At 42.4% G+C, this 26,410-nt stretch overlaps 1 protein-coding gene and 1 pseudogene across 5 annotated transcripts in view; both read left to right on the top strand.

Moving 5' to 3' along the window:
- The window catches only part of LRRC8D (leucine rich repeat containing 8 VRAC subunit D), a 119,522-nt gene extending 102,647 nt beyond the window's left edge, over window positions 1-16,875 (top strand). For 2 of the 5 annotated variants that reach the window (XM_032867081.1, XM_032867078.1), the window contains exon 3: window positions 13,938-16,874. In XM_032867081.1, the coding sequence (XP_032722972.1) occupies window positions 13,940-16,516 (2,577 nt within the window). In that variant the 5' untranslated portion in view covers window positions 13,938-13,939 and the 3' untranslated portion in view covers window positions 16,517-16,874. Of the gene's footprint in view, window positions 1-6,483; window positions 6,489-13,006; window positions 13,014-13,934 lie in introns of those variants that run through there. The other 3 variants (XM_032867082.1, XM_032867080.1, XM_032867077.1) reach the window with 3 other exon arrangements.
- Window positions 3,654-5,090, top strand: LOC116873340 (annotated as a pseudogene).
- Window positions 16,876-26,410: the final 9,535 nt, after the last annotated feature.

Here is a 26,410-nt window from a genome sequence, read left to right on the forward strand (position 1 = left end):
CCTTATGCTCCACAATTAAGTGAAACCATATGATAATTGACTCTCTTGCTTGACTGATTTCACTCAGCATAATCTCCTCCAGTCCCTTCCATGTTGATATAAAAGTTGGGTATTCATCCTTTCTGATGGAGGCATAATACTCCTTTGTATATATGGACCATATCTTCTTTATCCATTCGTCCGTTGAAGGGCATCTTGGTTCTTTCCACAGTTTGCCGACTGTGGCCGTTGCTGCTATGAACATTGGAGTACAGATAGCCCTTCTTTTCACTACATCAGTGTCTTTGGGGTAAATACCCAGTACTGCAATTGCAGGGTCATAGGGAAGCTCTATTCTTAATTTCTTAAGGAATCTCCACACTCTTTTCCAAAGTGGCTGCACCAACTTGCATTCCTTCCATCAGTGTAAGAGGGTTCCCCTTTCTCTACATCCTCTCCAACACTTGTTGTTTCCTGTCCTGTTAATTTTGGCCATTCTGACTGGTATAAGGTGGTATCTCAATGTGGTTTTGATTTGAATCTTCCTGATGGCTAGTGATGAACATTTTTTCATGTGTCCATTAGCCATTTGCATGTCTTCTTTGGAGAAGTGTCTGTTCGTGTCTTCTGCCCATTTTTTGATGTGATTATCTGTTTTGTGTGTGTTGAGTTTGAGGAGTTCTTTATAGTTCTTTATAGTTCCGTAGTGTCATTTGCAAATATCTTCTCCCATTCTGTGGGTTGCCTCTTTGTTTTGTTGACTGTTTCCTTTGCTATGCAGAAGCTTTTGATCTTGATGAAATCCCAAAAGTTCATTTTTGCTTTTGTTTCCTTTGCCTTTGGAGACCTGTCTTGAAAGAAGTTGCTGTGGCTGACCTCGAAGAGGTTACTGCCTATGTTCTCTAGGATTTTGATAGATTTCTGCCTCACATTTAGGTCTTTTATCCATTTCGAGTTTATCTTTGTGTATGGTGTAAGAGAATGGTCAAGTTTCATTCTTCTACACATAGCTGTCCAATTTGCCCAACACCACTTATTGAAGAGACTGTCTTTTTTCCTGCTTTTTCGAAGATTATTTGACCATAGAGTTGAGGATCCATATCTGGGCTCTCTACTCTGTTCCGCTGGCCTATGTGTCTGTTTTTGTGCTTTGTAGTAAAGCTTGAAATCAGGCAACATGATGCCCCCAGTTTTGTTTTTCCTTTTCAATATTTCCTTAGCAATTCGGGGTCTCTTCTGATTCCATACAAATTTTAGGATTGTTTTTTCCAGCTCTTTGAAAAATACTGGTGGAATTTTGATCGGAATGGCATTGAAAGTATAGATTGCTCTAGGCAGTATAGACATTGTAACAATGTTTATTTTTCTAATCCACGAGCATGGAATGGTCTTTCATCTTTTTGTGTCTTCTTCAATTTCTTTCATGAGTGTTCTGTAGTTCCTTGAGTACAGATCCTTTACCTCTTTGGTTAGATTTATTCCCCGGTATCTTATGGTTCTTGGTGCTATAGTAAATGGAATCGATTCTCTAATTTCCCTATCTGTATTTTCATTGTTAGTGTTTAAGAAAGCAACTGATTTCTGTACATTGATTTTGTATCCTGCCACATTACTGAATTGCTGAATGAGTTCTAGTAGTTTGGGGGTGGAGTCTTTTGGGTTTTCCATATAAAGTGTCATGTCATCTGCGAAGAGAGGGAGTTTGACTTCTTCTTTGCCAATTTGAATACCTTTTATTTCTTTTTGTTGTCTGATTGCTGTTGCTAGGACTTCTAGTACTATGCTGAACAAGAGTGGTGAGAGTGGGCATCCTTGTCATGTTCCTGATCTCAAAGGGAAGGCTGTCAGCTTTTCCCCATTGAGGATGATATTCATTGTGGGTTTTTCAGAAATGGATTTTATGAAATTGAGGAATGTTCCCTCTATCCGTGTACTTTGAACCATTTTAATCAGGAATGGGTGCTGTATCTTGTCAAATGCTTTTTTCTGCATCAATTGAGAAGACCATGTAGTTTTTCTCTCTTCTCTTGCTGATTTGTTCTATCACATTGATTGATTTGTGAATGTTGAACCACCCTTTCATCCCATGGATAAATCCCACCTGGTCATGGTGGATAATGTTTTTAATGTACTATTCGATCCTTAGCTAGGATCTTGTTGAGAATCTTGGCATCCATATTCATCAGGGATATTGGTCTGAAATTCTCCTTTTTGGTGGGATATTTACCTGGTTTGGGGATCAGGGTAATGCTCACTTCATAAAAAGAGTCTGGTAGTTTTCCTTCTGTTTCTATTTTTTGAAACAGCTTCAGGAGAATAGGTATTATTTCTTCTTTGAATGTTTGGTAGAATTCTCCAGGGAATTTGTCAGGTCCTGGGCTCTTGTTTTTTGGGAGGTTTATGATCACTGCTTCAATCTCGTTACTAGATACTGGTTTATTCAGGTTGTCAATTTCTTCTTGATTCAGTTTTGGAAGTTTGTAGGTTTCCAGAAATGCATCCATTTCATCTAGGTTGCTTAACTTATTGGCATCTAATTGTTGATAATAATTTCTGATGATTGTTTCTATTTCCTTGGTGTTAATCGTGATCTCTCCCTTTTCATTCATAGTGTTATTAATTTGGGCCTTCTCTCTTATCTTCTGGATTAGTTTGGCCAGTGGTTTATTGATCTTATTGATTCTTTCAAAAAACCAGCTTCTCGTTTCGTTGATGTGTTCTACTGTAACTCTCGTTTCTATCTCATTGATCTCTGCTCTAATCTTGATTATTTCCCTTCTTATGTGTGGGGTTGGTTTAATTTGTTGTTGATTCTCCAGTTCTTTAAGGTGTAAAGATTGCTGGTGTATTCTGGATTTTTAAATTTTTTTTGAGGGAGGCTTGGATGGCTATGTATTTCCCCCTTAGGACTGCCTTTGCTGTATCCCATAGGTTTTGGACCAAAGTGTCTTCATTCTCATTGGTTTCCATGAATTATTTAAGTTCTTCTTTGATTTCCTGGTTGATCCAAACATTCTTAAGCAAGGTGGTCTTTAGCTTCCAAGTGTTTAGTAGGTTTTAGATAGCCAAGTGGTTTGTAAAATCAAGGGACAAGTCCCTAAACATTTTTTCTGTTATTTTTGAGGTATCTAGACCAAAGTAGTGTTAGAGGAAAAATTGTTTTTTATTTTTATTTTTTTTAAGATTTTATTTTTCATCTTTACATGCAACGTGGGGCTTGAACTTATAACCCCAAGATTGAGAGTCCCATGCTCTATCGGCTGAGAAAATAGAAAGTCCCATGCTCTATTGGCTGAGAAAATAGAAATAAAATTCTATTTATTAAAATAGAAAACGACTTTTAAAAGAAAATTCCAGGGTCCCTGGGCGGCTCAGTTGGTTGAGTATCCAACTCTTGATTTTGGCTCAGGTCATGATCTCACGATCATGAGATTGAGCCCCACTTTGGGCTCTGCACTGGACGTGGAGCCTGATTAACATTCTGTCCCTCTCCTCTGCCCCCCCTTCTTAAAAAAAATAAATAAAAGAAAATTTCTTATAATCTTTTTGAGAATGAGTAACACTGAGTTGTTGTATTTGTATATGGAATTATATTAGCTAAAGTATCTTGCATAATTATAATATCCATAACAACATGTATTAATTAATAACATAATGGCGAGTCCAGTCTCAAAATGGAGGTAAAAGCACCACCCGGTCACCCCCAGCCGGACTCCGGCCATTGCCGCTGCTGCTGCCGGGGTGAGGAGGGCCATGATCCAAAGGAACCAGAGCAGTTGAGAAAATTCTTTATTGGTGGTTTGAGCTTTGAAACTACAGATGATAGTTTAAGAGAACATTTTGAAGAATGGGGTACACTTACAGATTGTGTGGTAATGAGAGACCCCCAAACAAAACGTTCCAGGGGTTTTGGTTTTGGACTTTCTCCTGTGTTGAAGAGGTGGATGCAGCAATGTGTGCCTGACCACACAAGGTTGATGGGCGTGTAGTGGAACCAAAGAGAGCTGTTTCTAGAGAGAATTCTGTAAAGCCTGGTGCCCATCTAACAGTGAAGAAAATTTTTGTTGGTGGTATTAAAGAAGATACAGAAGAACATAATTTGAGAGATTACTTTGAAAAGTATGACAAGATTGAAACCATAGAAGTTATGGAAGACAGGCAGAGTGGATAAAAGACAGGATTTGCTTTTGTAACTTTTGATGATCATGATACAGTTGATAAAATTGTTGTTTAGACATACCACGCTATTAATAGGCATAATTGTGAAGTGAAAAAGGCCCTTTCTAAACAAGAAATGCAGTCTGTTGGATCACAAAGAGGTCGTGGAGGTGGGTCTGGCAACTTCATGGGTCGTAGAAGAAACTTTGGAGGTGGTGGTAACTTTGGCCGTGGTGGAAACTTTGGTGCAAGAGGGAGGGTATGGTGGTGGAGGTGGTGGCAGCAGAAGTAGTTATGGAAGAGGTGATGATGAATATAATGGATTTGGAGGTGATGTTGGCAACCACGGTGGTGGTCCTGGTTACAGTAGTAGAGGAGTCTGTGGTGGTGGTTGACCAGGGTATGGAAACCAAGGAGGTGGATATGGAGGTGGTGGTGGAGGATACGATGGTGACAATGAAGGAGGAAATTTTGGAGGTGGTAAATGGTGGTAGTGGGAACTATAATGATTTTGGAAATTATAGTGGACAACAGCAATCAAATTATGGACCCATGAAGGGGGGGCAGTTTTGGTGGAAAAAGGTCGGGCAGTCCCTATGGTGGTGGTTATGGATCTGGTGGTGGAAGCAGTGGATATGGTAGCAGAAGGTTCTAATTTTCAGAAGAAAAGGGCTACAGTTCTTAGCAGGAGAGAAGAGCAAGGATTTGTCAGGAAAGCTGCAGGTTACTTTGAAACAGTCATCCCAAATGCATTAGAGGAACTGTAAAAATCTACCACAGAAGGAACGATGATCCATAGTCAGAAAAGTTACTGCAGCTTAAACAGGAAACCCTTCTTGTTCAGGACTGTCATAGCCACAGTTTGCAAAAAGTATGGCTATTGATTAATGCAACATAGTGTCAGTTATATGTACATTCCTGAGGTCTTTATCTGTTGTAGCTTTGTCTTTCTCTTTTTCGTTTTCTTTTCATTACATCAGGTATATTGCCCAGTAAATTGTGGTAGTGGTACCAGGAATAAAAAATTAAGGAATTTTTAACTTTCCAAAAAAAAAAAGTAACATAACATCTGTAACAGTTAATACTCACATAATATCAGTCATACAGAGCTCTGTTTGAAAACACTGAAGCATTCCTTCTCTCATTTTACATCTGAAGCATTTATTTTCTTTAATTGTAGGAGTTTTTCATGTCTGAATTGGGTGTGGCATGTGTGTGTGTTCCTGCACATGTGTGTACATATGTTCAAATGTACATTGAATGTTGAGGAAGGGTTACTGGTAGTGATGATATAGCTCATTACTTCTTTATGAACTTTAACTTGTTCTGCTTTGACTTATTTCACTGAAGGATTTGAGGATTTGATCCTCACCAGTCTCAGGTGTTTACCCAATCTGCCCAGTTTGGCCAAGAAAACTGGCCAGTTTTACACAGAACGCAGTAGAAAGAAAATGAACATTTGTATTTGATTGGGTAGGGAACTCATACTTATGTGAAAAATATATGTATTAGATTGATTAATCAAGCTCTTTGCTATTTCATATGCTAAATTCTTTTCATTAAGTAACACTTCCAAGCCATTAGTCTTCCTTTTAAAAGGGGTATTGAAGGTCTTCTTGTGCAGATGGGATTAATTTTTAAAGTTTTAAATTAGGTGGCCATATTTTTCTGTTTTGATGCTACGATTTTGCTGTATGCTAATAATAATCTCCTTAATATAAGATTTCCAGTGAACACTAAGTTCCCCACATTTATACTGCTAAAGAACATGAACAAAAAACAAGATTTGAATCCAGGTCTCTTTGGCATCAAACTTTGCCACCTCCTAATGTAAGTAATTTTCATTGGGGGGCACCTGGCTTGCTCAGTTGGTGGAGTGTGTAACTCTTGATCTCGGGGTTGTACGTTTGAGCCCCATGTTGGGTGTAGAGATGACTTAAAAATAAAATCTTAAAAAAAAATAAGTAATTTTAATTGAAATGTTTTTGAAAGAAATGAAATCGAAACCAGAGTTTTACTGTCTTTTATTTTGGGATTCCTTCTGTGTACATAATGCTACATGCTAATTCAAAATTCAAGAAATTGGCCTAACCCTCTTCAGTTAAAGACTAATTAAGATGGGCTTGCTTTTCTCCTCAGTGATTCTTTTTCTGCATTCAGATTCAGCAAACATCTTTGTGCCTTACTTTGTGTCAGACCCTAAACTGAATTGCTTCCAATACATGGCAATATTAAGATTTAATAGATGAGGGGCGCCTGGGTGGCTCAGTGGGTTAAAGCCTCTGCCTTCAGCTTAGGTCATGATCCCAGGGTTCTGGGATTGAGCCCTGCATCGGGCTCTCTGCTCAGCGGTGAGCCTGCTTCCCCCCCCCCCCCCTCCCCTGCCTGCATCTCTGCCTACTTGTGATCTCTGTTAAATAAATAAATAAAATCTTAAAAAAAAAAAAAAAGATTTAATAGATGAGACATGGAGTGGATAAGGAAAGTGCTAAAGATTTTTCTTCAGAACGAGTTCAGTGTAATCATAATAACGTAGCAATCATTTTAGAACATATTTGAACCTAGAATGCTGTGTAGCGTGACTCTACAATTAGGGTACCTCCTTTCACTATCCTGTTTCTGTTGAGAGGCAGTTTAGGCAGTAAAATAAAGATTGAGGTCTGGCTTCTAAATTTTAATGACTTTATTGAAGTTTAATTCATATACCATACAATTCACCCAGTTTAAGTGTACTTTTCAGCATTTTTCAGTATATTCATGGGGTTGTCCAACCATCATAGCTTCTAATTTTTGAACCTGGCTATTGGTTATTGGTTTAGTCCATTATTACTGGTCATGCTTTCAGATAAGAAAACAGAAGCAGGGACACCTGGGTGGCTCCGTCATTAAGCCTCTGCGTTTGGCTCAGGTCATGATCCCAGGACCCTAGAATCGAGTCTGGCATCAGGCTCCTTGCTCAACGGGAAGCCTGCTTCTCCCTCTCTCACTCTCCCTGCTTGTGTTCCCTTTCCTGCTGTCTCTCTCTGTCAAGTAAATAAATACAATCTTTTTTTTTTTAATGAAAAGAAAATAGAATCATATAGTGTAAAAGAATTTAGATTGTCTGTTCTTTCCTGATTCATCATTGTTCAGTCAAAGTCCATTAATTTTACTCTTTCAGTTCTAGTACAGAAAACTTTCCCAATTCCCATCAGAAATGTGTACTTATGGGAATGTTAAGCTGATTTTCGTATGTACCATAAACAGAGAAGTCTTGGAATGTGAAATCCTCATGCTTGTAATATAATTCTTTAAGTCCTTTGCAATAGACGTACTATAAAGGAGAACCCAAAGAATGTATGCAATTACTACTAAGTGTGCCTTTCTCGGGTTAAAAAAAAAAACAAAAACACCCTTATACATGGTTATATCCATTCTGAGTCCCCATTCACTAAAGAGATCAAACCTTGGATATGGAAGTTAGGTACTGATCTCTCTCATTGACTTGACTTTCACATTAGAAAGTCACTTGAGGATCATCATGTACTTAACATACTATATTATATGAATGTATATTTAATATACTCGGTATGCACTTGCATATATGAAAAGCAATTTCTGTTTTCAAAGTGCTCCCGCATTTTCAGGCAGTTAATGGTTGAAACACTCCCTGGGAGGTAGGAAGTTTTTACTCTGTTTTTGATGGGTAAAATGGGATAACAGGCACACTTACTGAAGTCCTGTGTTTGAGATAAGAGCTAGTCGGTGGCTGATGTTCCAGCAAAGTACTGGTTTCCTGCCTTATGGGCCCACGCACTCCCTTAAGACATTTAAACCATCCATGCCTCGGTTTGTTTCCACCTTGTGACTTACCTGTAAAATGTGCTATCTCTACAGGGGCATACTAGATGAAGAATGGGATAACAATAGAATTATTTGTAGTTTCTATAATACCTAACTTCTCCCATATCTCCATGCCTATGTGCTTGCTACTTCTGTCAAAATCATATTTCCTACCCTCCTAGGCACCCCATGACAGTCCCCCTTCTTCTGATCTCAGCTTGGAAACCACCTCTCTGTGGAGCCCCACCCCCGGTTATCAGATGCAGACGTGGGTTTGTGCTGTCCTACACCTCCTGTATTTTGTATTAACCCGGTCAGGGCAGTTTTCTTACTGTGTTGTAATAGCACACTTACTGCTAATGGGGATGTCCATTAGACTGGGAACTCCTGGAGGGCAAGGACTAAGTTACATCATGTCCACGTTCCGCTCCCTGGTGCCTGGCTCATGGTTTTTGACATTGTGAAAGGTCACCTTAGGGAAGGAGGTGGTGATTACATAATTTCATTCCTCCGTCTCCTCAAAGCCAAGGACAAGGGTCAGAAGTTCCCTCCTTCAGCCGCCGACCGTAGCCAACAGTGCAGCCACTGGAAGACCGCACGATAGAGGAGATAGGAATGTGAAAGATTCTGTTAGCGGTGTCACTTAATTAGCCCAGGGAGGTCTGTTAAGCTTTTTGTGCTCGGGTCTGCATCCTGGTAGCCAGTAGCAGTGCCTCATTCCCCGGGTTACCGTGAAAGTCCGCCGAGGTATTTCATAGAAAAATAGTTTGCAAACTACACACTCAAGGAGTAAGGAAGAGAGGCAGCATCACCCGCTAGAAGGAACATGTGGCTTGGCCTTAGCTGAGATTTTTCAATCCAGATTTCTCCACTAATTATTTGACTTCCACAACTTAATTCTTGCAGGCCATTTTCTCTGTCAGGTGAAAATAATCCCACTGTGGCAGATGAGCGTAACGTGAGGGTTAGATGAAATTCGGGCGGTGTTCCACTGGTGTTCATCTGTGCGCCTTGAGCTGGTCCCAGCCAGAGCTGTTGCACATGGTAGATTCATACCTCTGCACCTACTTTTCTGTGGCAGATTCAGTCCTTTGTAGTCCGGGGAGAGTAGGTCCCTGGCCTCTGACCCCAGCCAGCCTGTGCGAGCCTTGGCTGGGGGAAGGTGGAGCTTCTGTCTGCTGACACTGAGCGTTTGTAGAGCAGTTGTTTGTACTTTGATCATTTCTTTTTGAAACTTTTTATTGAAGTTAAAACATAATAAATAACCAAAAAGGCACATAGGCTCAACGTACAGATCACATTTTATAAACCGAGCAGACCCATGTAACTAGACCATTCATTCCCATGGATGCCTGATACTCCACTTTGTGAATATCCCACGTTTCATTTTTTCATTCTACTGGTGGTGGACGTGTAGCTAGCTTCCAGTGTAGGGCGATTGCAACTAGTGCCTCTGGGAATGTCTTTTATATGTGGCTTTTGATAGGATATGTTTTTCTCCTGGGTATATTGCTGGGTCATAGAGTGTGCACATGTTCAATTTTAGTAGATATTAACCCAGAAGTTTCCCAGCATGGTTTTATCAGTTTACTCCTACCAGCAGTGTTTAAGGGTTCTCCTTGCTCCCCATCCTCACCAGCACTTGATATTATCTGTCTTTTTCATTTTGGTGGCTTTTATGATAATTAGGTAGCATTTTGGAAGTAGAACTGTTCCCTCACCCCACAAAACCTGAAACTCTAAACTGTAATACATTCATTTCAGGAATGCATCCCACACAGAAGCAGATTATACCAGATGTAAAATTCCTATTACAGTGCTTGGCACATGGGAGGAAGGTGACACATAACTAGCTGCCGTTATTGTCCTCGTCATCATCATTGTTGTCACTGAATGCCTTCTCTGTTCTTGAGAGGAGAGAGAGTGGGTCACAGTGGATGGCAGGTGAATAGGAAGGCATAGTCCCTGCCCACATCCTTTAGGAAGGAGCTCGTGATCTACAGGAAGAGACAAATATTAGAAAAAGATATTATTAGACCATATGATAGGAGTTCGGGAAAAGAGGCAATACCTGAACTGGTGCTTGAGGAATCCGTAGGAGTTGAACAGAAAGAAAGAAGGGAAGTGGCTGGAGGAAATGGCAGGGGCACAGAACCCTTGGCGTTCTGTGCTGTAGAGTAGACAGCATGCTGGAGGAAAAGAGCCCACCCTTGCGTGCTGGTCCCTGTTGTTCAGATGTTGGCACCCTTGCTGGGTTGTGGAGGCCGAGCTAGCAATCATTTGGGGTCATTGTGAAGTTACAGTACTCTAATGCTCTGTTCTCTGCCCCCACCTTTTAACTTTCTCTCCCTCCTCTGGGAAATTGACCCACCTCCTCTTCTCACTCCTGGAATCAGATCCTGTCCCGAGTCCAAGGTGCTGTAAAACCACAGATGAAGCTTTAACGGCTACGAAATACTGGTTACAAGGATCCCACAGCTTCTTTGCTGTCTGAGCCTTTAGCTATTTATCTTTATGCAGAGGCCTGGCTTAGAGTTTTTATTCTTGTCAGAATCTGAGTTACACCGTGGTGACATCTAAGTTTAATCAAATGCTCTTCGACCCAATACCATATGCAGAGAGCTGATCGCTGTTCTGGAGGGATGTTGAGGTGGAGGAGATGCTGGTAGTCAAGAGCCGTACGGTCTTTCCTTGGTGAAGCACCTGCTACGCGGCAGGCATTGGCTAGAAGGGAATGAGGAGGACAGACATGGCCCCTGACCCATGGCCCTACTGAATTTAAAATCTGGTCTGGGATCAGACAAGTAGTCAGTTGGTTCCACCACAGTGTGACAAAGACTGTCCTGGGTAAAGGGACAGAGTCCTGTGAGAGCACGTTGGAGAAGAGCCCCATGCAGATGGGGGTTAGGCAGGACTTCCTGGGAAAGATGACAGAAACCTGGTAGCCTAATGAAGGTGACTGGGAAGGAAGTAGAGGAAACAGTGCATAGAAGGACCTGAATACAGGGGGGCAAGGAGTGGCTGGTTGGAGAAGCTGGAAGACCTTACCAGCCTAGAGTGTAGAGAATCTTTGGAGAAGAGTTTTAACCAAAGGACCCGCAGCAGGTGGGAGATGCATTGAAGGAAGTCAAGAGTGGAGGCAGACAGACAGCAAAAGGCAAACATTGTGTGATTTCATTTCTATGTGGAAACTGTAAAAGACAAAACAAACAAAAACAGAAATTGACTCACAAGTGCAGAGAACAAACCTAAGGTTGCCAGAGAAGGTGGCAGTGCAGGGATGACCAAAACAGGCGAAGGGGATTGGGGAGTACAGACTTCAGGTTATGTGACAAAGAAGTCATAGGAATGAAACATAGAATGTAGGAGGTACCGTCAATAATATTGTAATCATTTTGGTGACAGATGGTGACGACACTGACCACGGTGAGCATTTTGTGATGTACATAATTGTTGAATCACTGTTTTATACACCCAGAGCTAATGGAGCATTTCACGTCAACTCTACTTTAATAACAATAATCAAATAAGTAGCTAAATAAATAAAAATAAAGACTGGAAGCAGAGAAACCAGTTGTAATAATTAGGACTTAACAGACAGGTAAGTAATATTCACAGCAGGATGACTTTCAAAATTCCCTTCTCCCCTCAGTTCTCTAACCCAAACATCCTGACTTCTTTAGAGCCCAATACCGCAATCTGAAGAGTAAAGAAGAATCTTATTAGAAAGAGGTATTTTTTTTCCTATTATTTATATGTATGGCCCTTTAAAACCGTGGTCCCTGGGTGTGATTGGATGAAGTTCTTTGCCAGGAAGAAACCTGGGAGATGTGTTCTGTAATCTCTGTATTCGAAGTAAGAGTCATGGTGACCTATGGCTTGGTGCTGTGTTTGTGCATTCTGTGTAGGGACCAAAGAGCTCACATGACATGTGGTGAACTGCTTTTCATGCAGCTTGGCCCACTGCGCACTCCGGTAGCCTGGCTTCCTGCGTAAATTCCCAACCACTCACAAAACCAAACACACACACACACACACACACACACACACACACACACACGATACAAGAGCTCAGGATAAAGGGATTCCGGTGGGAATGTTATCTCCCACTTCCTTGGTCATTTTTTAATAAAGACTGAGGGCCAGGCATTTCATACTTCAGCCTTGAAGTCTAGAAGTGTGATTTCTAGTGATCTTCACTAAATGTAAGGACAATGGAATAGTTTCTATGTATTTGGAGTCCTTGGGCTTACATTTACCTCTTACATAAAAGACATTCCACTTTAAAAAAAAACTATAAATAGGAGAATTGCTATTACAGATGAATAAATATTCATTGTATTTTATTAAGAAATATTATGTTCCTGCCTTGTGCAGCACGAGATGTATGTAGAGAGTTTCAGAAGAAATAAGACAGCGTCCCGACTTTCAGAGACTTTGAAACAGAGCCAGCAGAGTCAGTGTTCTGATCCCACCACTCTCTGTTTTGTCATCCAAGAGAGATACTAGTAACCAGTCATTTAACACTTCTTTGCTAAAGCCAGAGTCAGCCTCAGAATCCTTCTCAACACAGCAGTCCAGGCAACTTCGGCATCATTAGATTTTTAAAAATCTGTTTTCTTTCCTTTATTTTAAAATATAATATATTCCCAGAATTTTAGGTATTTGCCTGGCCTTTTATCTTTCTTTCTTTTTACTAGCTTTTCAAAGAATTACGTCATATTCTAGTTGAATACTGGAACCTGAGAGCATCCCAAAAAAGTAGAATGTGATAGTGTTACTTTTCAAGAAGCTGAACCTTCCAGATTCAAGAAGATAAACACTGATTTCACATGTATGATCACAGAGGCCCATTCCCAGCACTTGCCCTAGAAACTTCGAGTTTTTCTTGCTTTTGTCAAGGATGATTGTCCTTTGTACTTTTATTCTTTGTAGGAATTGTTTCAGACTTTAACACTGCCAGCCATCGGTGACTGGTGACCATATTTTCAGGTGATCTGGTACTGGACTTCCCTTTGTTGCGTCTGGGGTCGCTGCTTTGGTAGAGATCAAAGGTCTTGCTGGCCCTGGCCTCTTTGGTGTCTTGTCACTGATCGTTCCACCTGTGTCTCTGGCCCTCTTCTCATGCCACATGCGGTTCCACAGGGGCCGCATCCAAGGCCAGAGTTCCAGCTCTATATATTGATAAACCCCAAGTATGTGTATACTAAGACTCCTCTTAAACTCTAGACCCTTAATTTCAGCTGTCCGTGGCACATTTCCACCAGAATGAGAAGAGCTAACGTAATGAGCGAACAAGTACTGTGGCCAGAGGCTAGAGCTTTATAATCAATACTTAACTTAAGCTTTCCAATATCCCTCAGAAGTTATCATCCCCATTATACAGATGGAAAACACAAGACTTTGGAGAATCATACCATTAGTAAGTGATAACCCTGAATCTGGTACACAAAGCTTATGTAGAGTTTAATAGTACGGACCCTTCCATTTTGGCTCGTACAAAATGGAAGTCCTCTCACCTCGCTTCCTAAGACTACAGTCTTAACCTTGAATCCGTCCAGTCCACAGCAGATACCGTCATGTTCTCACATCCTTCTTCAAGGTCCAGAAAGTTAAAAATCTTTCAATTCTGGCTCCAAAACAGCTCTCAAACTTTTCCGCCCTTTCTACTCCAACTCTTCAACATACTGCCCTTATTTCTCACCTAGAAAGCATTCTTCATTTCTTACCCCGCCCCCACTTTTTTTTTTTCTCTTCTCTTGGGTGAGGAGAGAAAAGCTCCTACAACAAACCAGCATTTTTTCTCATAGTTGTTCCCTTTAGCTTATTTTCTACTATACCTACCTTGGATAAAAAGCTAGGACATGAAAGAGAATGCTTTCGTTTGGAGCAAGTAAAGAGTTTTTGTATGTTTGTTTTTCATTTAATGTTTTCACTTCCATCTTTGTAATGACGCCTTTTGTTTTCTTGTCTTCTAGGAATGTTTACCCTTGCGGAAGTTGCTTCACTTAATGACATTCAACCAACTTACCGAATCCTGAAACCATGGTGGGACGTGTTTATGGATTACCTGGCTGTCGTTATGTTGATGGTAGCCATCTTTGCAGGAACCATGCAACTTACCAAAGATCAGGTGGTCTGCTTGCCAGTATTGCCATCTCCTGTAAATTCAAAGGCACTCACGCCACCGGGAAATGCCGACGTTACCACCAATATCCCCAAGATGGAAGTAGCCACCAATCAAGACCAAGACGGGCGGACGGCAAGTGACATTTCCTTTGGCGCATCTGCTGTGACACCTGACATACCTCTCAGAGCCACATATCCTCACACAGATTCGACAGTTCCAAATCAGGAGACAAAGAAGGAGAAGAAAGATCCAACAGGCCGAAAGACAAACTTAGATTTTCAGCAATATGTATTTATTAATCAGATGTGTTACCATCTGGCCCTTCCGTGGTATTCCAAGTACTTTCCATACCTTGCTCTCATACATACTATTATTCTCATGGTCAGTAGCAATTTTTGGTTCAAATATCCCAAAACATGCTCAAAAGTAGAACATTTTGTTTCAATACTAGGAAAGTGCTTTGAGTCTCCTTGGACTACCAAAGCGTTGTCTGAGACGGCGTGTGAAGACTCGGAGGAGAACAAGCAGAGAATAACAGGTGCCCAGACTCTACCAAAGCATGTGTCTACCAGCAGTGATGAGGGGAGCCCTAGTGCCAGTACCCCGATGATCAATAAGACAGGCTTCAAATTCTCAGCCGAGAAGCCTGTGATCGAGGTCCCCAGCATGACCATCCTGGATAAGAAAGACGGGGAACAGGCCAAAGCCCTGTTCGAGAAAGTGAGGAAGTTCCGTGCTCACGTGGAAGACAGTGACTTGATCTACAAACTCTATGTGGTCCAAACGTTCATCAAAACAGCCAAATTCATTTTCATCCTCTGCTATACTGCCAACTTCGTCAACGCCATCAGCTTCGAGCACGTCTGCAAGCCCAAAGTGGAGCACCTGACTGGCTATGAGGTGTTTGAGTGCACCCACAATATGGCTTACATGCTGAAGAAGCTTCTCATCAGTTACATATCCATTATCTGTGTTTATGGTTTTATCTGCCTCTACACTCTCTTCTGGTTATTCAGGATACCTTTGAAGGAATATTCTTTTGAAAAAGTCAGAGAAGAGAGCAGTTTTAGTGACATTCCGGATGTCAAAAACGACTTCGCGTTCCTCCTGCACATGGTAGACCAGTATGACCAGCTGTATTCGAAGCGCTTTGGCGTGTTCCTGTCAGAAGTCAGTGAAAATAAACTTAGGGAAATTAGCTTGAACCACGAGTGGACATTCGAGAAACTTCGACAACACGTGTCCCGCAACGCCCAGGACAAGCAGGAGCTCCACCTGTTCATGCTGTCCGGCGTGCCCGACGCCGTCTTTGACCTCACAGACCTGGATGTGCTGAAACTTGAACTGATTCCGGAAGCTAAAATTCCCGCTAAGATCTCTCAGATGACTAACCTCCAAGAGCTCCACCTCTGCCACTGCCCTGCGAAAGTGGAACAGACGGCTTTTAGCTTCCTCCGCGATCACTTGAGATGCCTTCATGTGAAGTTCACCGACGTGGCTGAAATCCCTGCCTGGGTGTACCTGCTCAAAAACCTTCGGGAGTTGTACTTGATAGGCAATTTGAACTCTGAGAACAACAAGATGATTGGGCTTGAATCTCTCCGGGAGCTGCGGCACCTTAAGATTCTCCACGTGAAAAGCAATTTGACCAAAGTTCCCTCCAACATTACAGATGTGGCTCCACATCTTACCAAGTTAGTCATTCATAATGACGGCACTAAACTCTTGGTACTGAACAGCCTTAAGAAAATGATGAATGTCGCCGAGCTCGAACTTCAGAACTGTGAGCTGGAGAGAATCCCTCATGCTATCTTCAGCCTCTCGAATCTGCAGGAACTGGATTTAAAGTCAAATAACATACGCACCATCGAGGAGATCATCAGTTTCCAGCATTTAAAACGACTGACGTGTCTGAAATTATGGCATAATAAAATCGCTACCATCCCTCCCTCCATCACCCATGTCAAAAACTTGGAGTCACTTTATTTCTCTAACAACAAGCTCGAATCCTTACCAGTGGCAGTGTTCAGTTTACAGAAACTCAGATGCTTAGACGTAAGCTACAACAACATTTCAGTGATTCCGATAGAGATAGGATTGCTTCAGAACCTGCAGCATTTGCATATCACTGGGAACAAAGTGGACATTCTGCCAAAGCAGTTGTTCAAATGCATGAAGTTGAGGACTTTGAATCTGGGGCAAAACTGCATCACCTTCCTCCCCGAGAAGATTGGTCAGCTCTCCCAGCTCACTCAGCTAGAGCTGAAGGGGAACTGCTTGGACCGCCTGCCAGCCCAGCTGGGCCAGTGTCGCCTGCTCAAGAAAAGCGGGCTTGTTGTGGAAGATCACCTTTTTGACACCCTGCCACTCGAAGTCAAAGAAGCATTGAATCAAGACATAAATATTCCCTTTGCAAATGGGATTTAAACTGAGATGATCCATGTGCAGGAACACCGTCCTAGAGGGCAAACACTCACGTACAAGTTATTGCAAGATAATGCATTTTAGGAGTAGATACATCTTCAAAAATAAAACACAGAGAGGATGCATAGAAGGCTGATAGAAGACGTAACTGAATGTTCCCTGTTTGTAGTGTTTTCAGTCAATTCATTTCCAGATCTTTTCTCTTTTCTTTTTTTCTTTTGGGGAAAGGGAAGGAACGATTATAATCACTAATCTTGGTTTCTTTTTAAATTGTTTGTAACTTGGATGCTGCCGCTACTGAATGTTTACAAATTGCTTGCCTGCTAAAGTAAATGATTAAATGGACATTTTTCTTACTATACCACCTTTTTGGAGGTGTCTTGATTTACTTTGCCGCATCGGTGCGGTATATTGCTTTAATGCAGACCACTGAAAGACGCGTCAGGTCACAACTTGTAAATTTGGATTAGCTGAATAATTGATTTCCTTCCTCTTTTAATTTAGAGTGCCTCACATAGGCACTTCTTACCACATTGGCCAAGGCTCCTGCTTCTGAGAATCCCTTTTTAGAGATTTTACACTCTTGAGGGCCCAGAACACAGTGAAGGTGTGTAAATTGTGGGTGGTGGGGGGCGGGTCATTTGTTTGTTTTTTTTTAAAAATAACAAGAAAAAATAAAAGAAAATGACATTTCCCTTACCAAGAGCTGTTTTCCTGTAGTCTAGAGTTACCATGAGACACATTTTTCTATCAATACTGTAAGGTTGCCAATAAATAGAAAATGTTTTTTTAAAAATTAATTATAACCAAGACAAAATATTTTTTAATTATTTATTTGAGAGAGAGAGAGCACAGAAGTGCAGTAGGGAGGGCAGAGGGGAGAGAGAGAGAGAGAGAATCTCAAGCAGACTCCCCACTGAGAGGGGAGCCTAATATATATAAAGGAAAAAGTCTTATATTTTATTGCTAGCACTTTCTCTGACTGCCTCCCCTAACCTCAAAAATCATGACCTGAGCTGAAACCAAGAGTCAGATGTTTAACCTACTGTACCACCCAGGTGCCCCCCGAGACAAAATTTTTAATGGCTTAGTGATTAATGCTTTCCAATATATCAACATTTGGAAGATAATGCAAAATCAAAGCAATTATTAATTTTTGCCCTTTTCAGCTTTGGGGGGAAAAATAGGACTTGTAATTCATTGAGTTGGAAAACTGACTTTCTGTATTTATTTTAGCAACAGGCTGTATTTCCTATGTTTGCCGGTGGCTAGGAAGGATCAGGTCCAGGGAAATGCTGGCAGAATGTACTTCTTAGATGATGATTTTCCTTTTTTAACCTAAGAAGTGTCCAGATCCATTTCAGAAAATAAAAAAAATCCCCTACCACCTGTTTAGGCATTGGCTAGCAGGTGTTTCTCAGCCTTTCTACAGATGTGTCTTTTCAAAAAAAGGGGACTCTTTGGCACTCCAGATGACAAAGTAATGTCCTCTATGAGATTGGACTCCTCTAATAAGACACAGAAGGGGCGCCTGGCAGACTCAGTCAGAAGAGCATGTGACTCTTGACCTCACGGTTGTGAGCTTGAGCTCCACATTGGGTTGAGTAGAGATTCCTAAAAATAAATAAACTTAATAAAATAAAAGACTGGACACTCTCTTGTCATACCTTAGCATGACTTGAAGGGTCTTGTCAGAGAATGTGAGAAGACGGGCTCACATCCTTTTCCTCCCAAAACTGGTCTCGGAGTACTGGCCTGTTGCAAGTGGTGGTCTGTCTGTAAAGTTTATAATTACTCTAAGAAGTGGCATCACTCACAGAGAAAGCCTTGGCCTCTGTGGCTGAATTAGAAACTGACCCCAGCTACAGCATCCCAGCCATTCTCTTTCCTCATAAAGGACGAGTTTATAAAATCTCAAGTTCAGAAAATTAGAGGACGGGGCAAATTTGAGATATAGAAGCACACTGACGATTATGTCCGTACCTTCCATTTCTCTTCAGCGTTCACTGATGTATTCAGTAGTACTGATTATGCACCTACTATGTGCCTATCCGGTCCAGAGAACTGGAATTCACTGTTGGAATGAGTCTGAATCCTTGGCTGCTGGAGCTTTACTGCCATCAGCAACTTCAAGGTGGGTTGCGTTGACTTTGAGTTTACGGGAGGCAGTCAGAAAGTGCTAGCAGTAAAATAGAAGACTTTTTCCTTTATACATAAAAAATGTCAAATGGGCAGGAACTGTTGGCAAAGTGGGGGAGAGGATGTTAGTAATGCAAATTATACAAGTGATTATAATGGTAGTCTAGACGGCATATGGAATCTGTGAATGAACTGTGGTTGGGAGGGGACACACTTAGAGAGGAGCTTCATCGAGGTTTTGCACCTAAAAACTCTGCCTGTAAACACTCCTGGATGTGTCCTTCCCACCAGCCACACAGGGCGCTTTTCTCCCTGCATAGTAATGCCAGCATCAGACATGGGTACAGCATTTTTAGAAGGCTGCTTCAGGGGCACCTGGGTGGCTCAGTTGGTTAAGTGTTTGCCTTCGGCTCTGGTCATGATCCTGGGGTCCTGGGATTGAGCCCCACATTGGGCTCCCTGCTCAGCGGGGAGTCTGCTTTTCCCTCTCCCTCTGCTGCTTCCCCTGCTTGTGATCTGTCTCGTGCTGCGTGTCTCTCTCTCAAATAAGTAAAATCTTTAAAAAAAAAAAAAAAAAAAAGATGCTTCATTATCTTGCTTGTAAGATAAGCAGGCCAGATCTTATGACCCTTGCTTTACAGACTAGGAAATTTGTCTTCCTTTCTTAAAACAAGTGCACGTTGTTTTTGAAGGGGCAAAAACGGCAGGACTGCCACGGCTCGTCTTGTTTTTCAGAGAGATCTGTAGGAGCTGGCCTGTGTGACACTGTCAAGCTTGACAGCTGGCACTGCCCGTGGGCACCTGTTTCCTAATCAATACTCGGGGTTCAGTCACTTAGAACTGATGGGCGCGTTACAGGTCTTCAGACAACATCAAGGGGGACCTTTTCTCTTACCCAAACTTCTGTGGACTTTATCAGCCCTTAATGATTTCCTTGAACTCTGGAGAGTTCACAGTAAATTGGTTGAAGTGCCTCATCCCTTGCCACTGTTTGCAAATAGCAGTATTTTAAAAGAAGTGGCCCGAGAAATGCTGGTTCATCTATCAGACTTTAAATATACTTGGTCTTGGAGTCTCCACAAAACAGCAGATGAGATTATGGAGAGATACACCGTCAGTCCATGTGTTCACAAATTTCCGTTGGCACTGCAAACACCAGACGTGGGAGAGAAACAAGTTAGAATGCACGTGTTTTGGCTTACCGGTATTTTCGTATCTTTTTCCAGAAACCTCTGAGCACCATCTGAAGAGAATTAATTTAAAGAATCTTTACGTGTTCTGTGTCTGTGTGAGTCCCACAAAGTCGGAGGTTTACTTTCGGCTGTTTGACTTTTTTCCTCCCAGCTTTCATTTTGGCTCAATAGAGAAAAGTGACTTTTCTAGGGAGTCAGAAGAATGAACTGGAATTGTTAACAGGGACCCCAGTCTTTGTAGTGGAGATTTAGCAGTTTAATAATAGGTAGAAAGAGTTCATTCTAGATAAGCCCTGGCCAACAGTTCTGCCCATTTGACATTTTTCATACAGAAAGGAAAAAGTCTAATACTTTTTTGCTAGCGCTTTCTCTGACTGCCTCCCCTAAACTCAGAGTCAACCAGCAACTGAGCTTGAAGTTGCTGATGGCCGTGAACTCCAAAGTGCCCTTGATAATGATGCCCAGTAGCTGTTTCCATTCACCTTGCTGAATAAGAGCCAGAGTGCTGGCCTCTCGCTAGGGTTTCTGGTAGCACTTGCGTCAGTAATTCATTCAATAAAATGGTCCCTTTATCAACTGAATCCCCAAACAAAGGCTGTACTAACAAAAAGCCCTTTTTATGAAAAGAAGAAGGAGCGGGGAGAACTTTGGAAAACAGTTTTCAAATGTCCTCTAACTTGTGACTGACACGAGAAGTGGTCCCATCTGCTCCTGGCCAGCTGTGGCTCTCCTAGGACAAATGCTCCAGGGACTCAGGGTAGCGTCTGCTGTGGGAGGGTGGGGGAGGGGCGGTACAGACCACAGCAGGGCCACAGACCATCACCTCTCAAGCCTGGGATGGCCTGAGGTGACAACCATGCTGCCAACATGAGGGGAATAATAAGCTTCTTGGTTCATAAATCTTAAACCCTGAAGGAGGATGCCTTCATTCTTCTGCCTCTGGAAATAGGATGTATACATTGTCCCAGGTAAGCGTCGTCTTTCTCGGTGGAATGCACAAGATTGTTGGTGTAGTCAGTCCTGCGGGATTCGTCTAGTAGACTCAGGACCCACTGCCGTCCCACAGCTGGGGGCTCTCTGAGGGTTGAAACAGCCTGGCCCCACCTGCTGTTTTCTATCATCAGTCCTTTCTTACTCCTAAGATTCCAGCCTCTGGAGTGACAGTGACTGGATTTGAATCCTGACTGCAGCAAACTACTTAAATTCCCTAAACCTCAGTTTCTTTATCTGTAAAATGGGAACAAGAAGAATACCTACCGATAGTGTTTTTTGTGTGTGTGAAGATTGAATGAGGCAATTCATTTAAGGCGCTGTGCCTTCCAGAGAGTAAGGACTCAATAACATTCCAGTGTCACCATTGTTTTTATCCCCAACTATGACAGAGATTGCTAGTGTCTCCCACTATGCATTCTCTCTTTCCTTGGTAGGGATGCACACCTGGGAGCACAGCATAAAATATGCATAAGATAACATATGTCCTAATCTTACTTGGGGCTAGATGTGGCCATGTGACTAAATTCTAGCCAAAATAATGGGACTAGATGGGGGAATGTGCGATTTCTGGATTAGGCCCTGAAAGGGAAGGGCATGCCATCCCCTTCCCCATGGCTGCTGGTTAAATTGCAGGTTTTAGAAGTGAGCCCAGTGTAGACTGCAGAGGCAGGGCAACAAAACTGGTATGGCCCAGCTCTAGGACAGTGGATCGGGCACCTGGCAACTTCAAAGAGCAGGGTTACATAAAGGAGGAGTAAACTCTTGTCTTGTTGAAGCCCCTATTCCTTAAGGGTTCTCATACATGTGAATCCCACCAGAGACTTTGCTGCTCAAACTGCTGTGCAGGGAGCTTCTCAGAAATGCAGAATCTCAGATCCTTACCCAGACCAATGGAATCAAAGTCTCTATTTTAACGAAATGATACCCAGGTGATTTATAAGCATAGTAAAACCTGTCCTAATGAGCACACCTGTCAAGAACAAGTCAGCTGATCACTATCAGGAGCTGGGAAGAGGACGGTTCTGGTGACTGGTGTTTGTACCACCATTGGGTTCTGCCTCTCCCACTGGGCTCTCCTTGGGGAAGAGTTGGGTTTTTGCTGGTGCTTGTGGCTTGTACCAATTTCCATGCCTCCCTTCTGCTCCTGCCAGCAACCATAGCATTCATATCACTATGGTAACCATAGGAAGGCAACATGATAGTCATGCTGCTTTTGTTGACTGCTTGAAGAGGTGGTGGGAATATAGATCATTCTCTCAGGAGTCTGAGGCTTTTGAAAGTCCTATAACTGTTCTAATGACATCCGTGCCTGTGCTCAGACCGTAGATATCCTTCCACAAGTCCAGGTAGCTAAACTACTCTATTGCATTGTTTCACCTTCAGACTGGGTGTCTGGGTTAGCTGCTTAAAGTTCACTCAACCATGGGATAACCTGCTCATTTGAGCCTTTCCAGAATGTCCCTGGGAAACAGCCAAATAGCCTGGCACGGAAATTGGCTGGAGTCATTTCAGGGGAAGACCCGCCCAAAGGACTCACCCAGGTGTTAAGCCAAGCTGTGTATATACTGTAAAGAAACCTATGTTTTCAATTTTCCACCGGGAAACTCTAATTCAGTAGTAGCCCCATAATTCAGGACTTTGAACCGAAGTACTGCCTGGATGGAAATCTCGTCAAAATGTATCTCCAGGGGTTTAACCCAAATCTTTCCATGACTTAGGCCTGCCAGCTCTTTATCTGGCTTGGGTTGTGGTGGAAACCGCTGGTCACCAGCCAGACGACAATCCTGCATCCTTCATCATCTTGAAGATGGTGATTAAATCACTCATCATCTCCTCTTCGCCAGGATGTTGTGAAGATTATGCCCAGAGACAGTGCCCAGAGCTCCCTGGAGATAAACGGTGAGCAAACACAGTTTGCTATTAATTTATCATCACGCTAGGCAGCAAATTCAGTCCAAGTCAGTATTTTCATTCTGGCCTGTGAAGTAGTCAATGCATATACAAGATTACACCTTTCACTTCGCAGTTCTAAGTAACCATTATCATTTAGGGGATTGTGTGTTTCAGGTCTCCATGTCCGAAGGTGGAAGAAGACCTTTGAACATGGAATGGACAATATAAGTATTGTCCAATATAAGTAGCAATAAGAGCTCAGACTGTATACTAGATGGGCCCTTGACTTTGACTTACTTGTCGCAGCAAACCTGGGAGGTGTGGATCATCCCCATTTGACAGAGGAGGAAACTGTGAGGTTAGGCAGCCTTCCCCGGGTCACCCAGCCAGCAGGAGACAGGGGCGCTGTTAGATAATGTGAATACTTTATCTCATTCGAGCCTCGCCAGACCACCCAGGGAATCACATATCCCCATTAAAGAGGTGGACAAACTGAGTCAGGCAGGCTCTGGTTCCACATTGTAAGCAGCAGACAGCCGCCTCAAACTCAAGTGTGAGCAGAGTCAGAGCTATGCTCTCCCACCAAACTACACGGCACATGTCTGCTGCTCTGTCAGCACTTCAGAAAGAGGTTGTGAAAGCTGTGTTGACATCTGGTTATGTAAATCTGCCCCAAGCTAAGGTTTTCCTTCATTCCTTAGTAATAGAGGTTTTTGATGTGTCTCAGCATCTGTCCTTAGCGTTCCGACTTGTTTCCTCCATTCGGCTGTCTGACAGTCATGAGAGGGCAATCCACCCAGGGTAACGTAATTATCTCCCCTCGCTAAATGTTCAAGGCATGACTGTCTTTACTCATGGTCGTTTACTCAGGAATGAGAAAGCTCTGTCTTAACCACTTGATGCAGAGTAAATGTGTTGAAGAGTGACATTCAACAGGTCCAGAAAGGTGGGTGCCGGAAAACACTGTAACATTTGCTGGGCCCTCAGGGCAGATGTGACTTTTCTTTCCAGCGTGGCATTTCAGACAGATTCTCAAGCAGTTACCAACCCAGGCGGTACCCGGCGCCTGCATCTCCTGACCTTTATTTTTACTGGAGCTCTTTCTTCTTCTGTTGACGGTCACTGTACTCCACCATCTGGGCTAGGACAAGAATCAGATATTTGTGGTCCCTGGGGAGAAAGAACCAGTTTTACTGGAAGAAATGGCTTAGAAGAAAGAAAGAATGTAAAAAGTCGAGGAAACTAACATTCCCACCCCTTCTGGCACCCCTGTAACCCGCCCCTCCTTTGGATTTACATTTCAAACCCCCAGACTATTGTTGTTGTTGTTTTTCCCCTTGGCCTTTCTTATCCTTTGTAATTGTTCCTTATTTATTGTAATTTATTCTAATATCTTACCTAAAGTGAGCTGGGGGGTGCCTGGGTGGCTCAGTGGGTTAAAGCCTCTGCCTTTCACTAGGGTCATGATCCCAGGGTCCTGGGATGAAGCCCTGCATTGCATCGGCTCTCTGCTTGGCAGGGAGCCTGCCTACCCCCTTCTCTCTGCCTGCCTCTCTGCCTACTTGTGATCTCTGTCAAATAGATAAATAAAATCTTTAAAAAATAGTAATAATAAAGTGAGCTCAATTTGCCATGGAGTAAATTTTAACCAAAACATGAAATTTCGTCTGGAAAACACACGTGTGTTCTGTATTGTCGACCCCTCGTAAAAGTGAGGAGAGCTCTTAACAACATAAAACAGCTAATATGCAGACAATATAAGCAGAAGACTCTTCTCATTCACCAGGACTAAATTTAGAGTCAGTGGTGACCAAGAAAGTATGCAGATGGAGCAATCAGCAGGAGCTCAGAGGAGGCCTGGAAAAAGGTGGGGATGTTTTAAAATATTGTAAACAGTTATTCTATTATTTACAGAATAAAATTAGCCCAATGACACATTCTAGGTATGGCCTCAGTTCTTCCAGCAGCCAGAGCTAAAGACATGGGAAACAACACCGGTGCTCAGTGACGGTGAATCAGGACCCGTGCAGCTGCTTTTGGGAAGATTGCAAGAGGTAGCCCACTAACTACTCAAACTGAGTTCTTCCTTGCTAGAACTTAGTTGCTTTCCTGATTGTATGAAATGAAATTAATCCTTGGCCTCAGGCTTGATTCCCCGCTTGTAAATAGAGCCTTCTGCCAATAGTTTAACCACTTGCTCTTTGTCCCTGGGACTGAGAAACTGCAGAGTGTGGTGGCAAGAGCTCCAGTTTATGGAACTGCCTTGGAGGCAAGTTACTTCACATGGGTGTGCTTTTGCTTCCTCATCTGTGAAATGGGGTTAAAGACACTGTTCACCTCATGGCATTGTGTGGATTTGGTGAGTTAACACACATGAAGCACTTAGGAAGATGTCTAGCATGTTGGGTGCTTAATCCATTTTAATGGTTTTCATTAATGAAGGTTCTAGGGGTGCCTGGGTGGCTCAGTGGGTTAAGCCGCTGCCTTCGGCTTAGGTCATGATCTCAGGGTCCTGGGATCGGGTCCCGCATCGTGCTCTCTGCTCAGCGGGGAGCCTGCTTCCCTCTCTCTCTCTGCCTGCCTCTCTGTCTGCTTGTGATCTCTCTCTGTCAAATAAATAAATAAATAAAAATCTTTAAAATAAAAAAAAAAAGAAGGTTCTAAATATTTGGAGGATATGTCCATAGGCAAAGAAAAAAAAATCTGGAAAATAAAGCTATTCAAATGTAGTATTATGCTAGAGCTAAGAAAATAGACACTGCCCAAGTAGGAACAGATTGTGCTTTTCTCTCCTTTCAAAAGTCAGCAATGGCAAGTCACTGGGGACTTAATGTCTCACAAGCAGCTTTTCATACATTCATTAACTTGTTTATTTTGCTCAGCAAATCAGAGTAGCCAGACTATGTATTATTAGGAACCCTCTTTGGTTGGTTATGAATGTTTCTAAGTAGTTCTCTAAGCTTGGGTCAGACCCGATGACCCATCTGGCCAAAGGCCTGAAGACAGATTTCTGAAGAATAACTAGCTGCAAAGAGCTGTGTCTTGGGCTCATTTACTGGGTCCTCAATAAGGAACGTTGACTGTTTTAATTGTGTAAAGGATAAGGAATTCATTGCTGATATAGGGGAGGACAAAAAATTGTTTTCCCTCTATCCATCTTAGGTTCATTGAGCTGGCCCTGAAAGTTAGACTGACAAAAGACATTAACAAGAGGAAATCAACAGATGTTTATTAACAAGTGTATTGTACATATGTATGGGACACCCAGAGATGAGTAACTCAAAGGGATAGATGGAATTGTGTTGGTATTGCATTTTTTTTAAATTCTTGTGTAATTGACATACAGTGTCAGATTAGTTTCAGTTGTACAATAGTGATTCAACTGTTCCATACATTACTCAGCGCTCATCATGATATGTACACTGTTAAGTTCCTTCATGTATTTCACCCATTCTCCCACCCACCTCCCATCTGGTAACCACCAGTTTGTTCTCTGTATTTTAGTCTGGTTTTGTTGTTGCTGTCGTTGATTTGTCTGTCTCTTTATTTTTATTTTTATTTGTTTCAAGATTTTATTCATTTATTTGACAGACAGAGATCACAAATAGGCAGAGCGGCAGGCAGAGAGAGAGGAGGAAGCAGGCTCTCCACTGAACAGAGAGTCCGATGCGAGGCTTGA

This window comes from Lontra canadensis, unplaced genomic scaffold (genome assembly GCF_010015895.1).
Source record: "Lontra canadensis isolate GAN:19392208 unplaced genomic scaffold, GSC_riverotter_1.0 scaffold33, whole genome shotgun sequence".
Lineage (NCBI taxonomy): Eukaryota > Metazoa > Chordata > Mammalia > Carnivora > Mustelidae > Lontra > Lontra canadensis.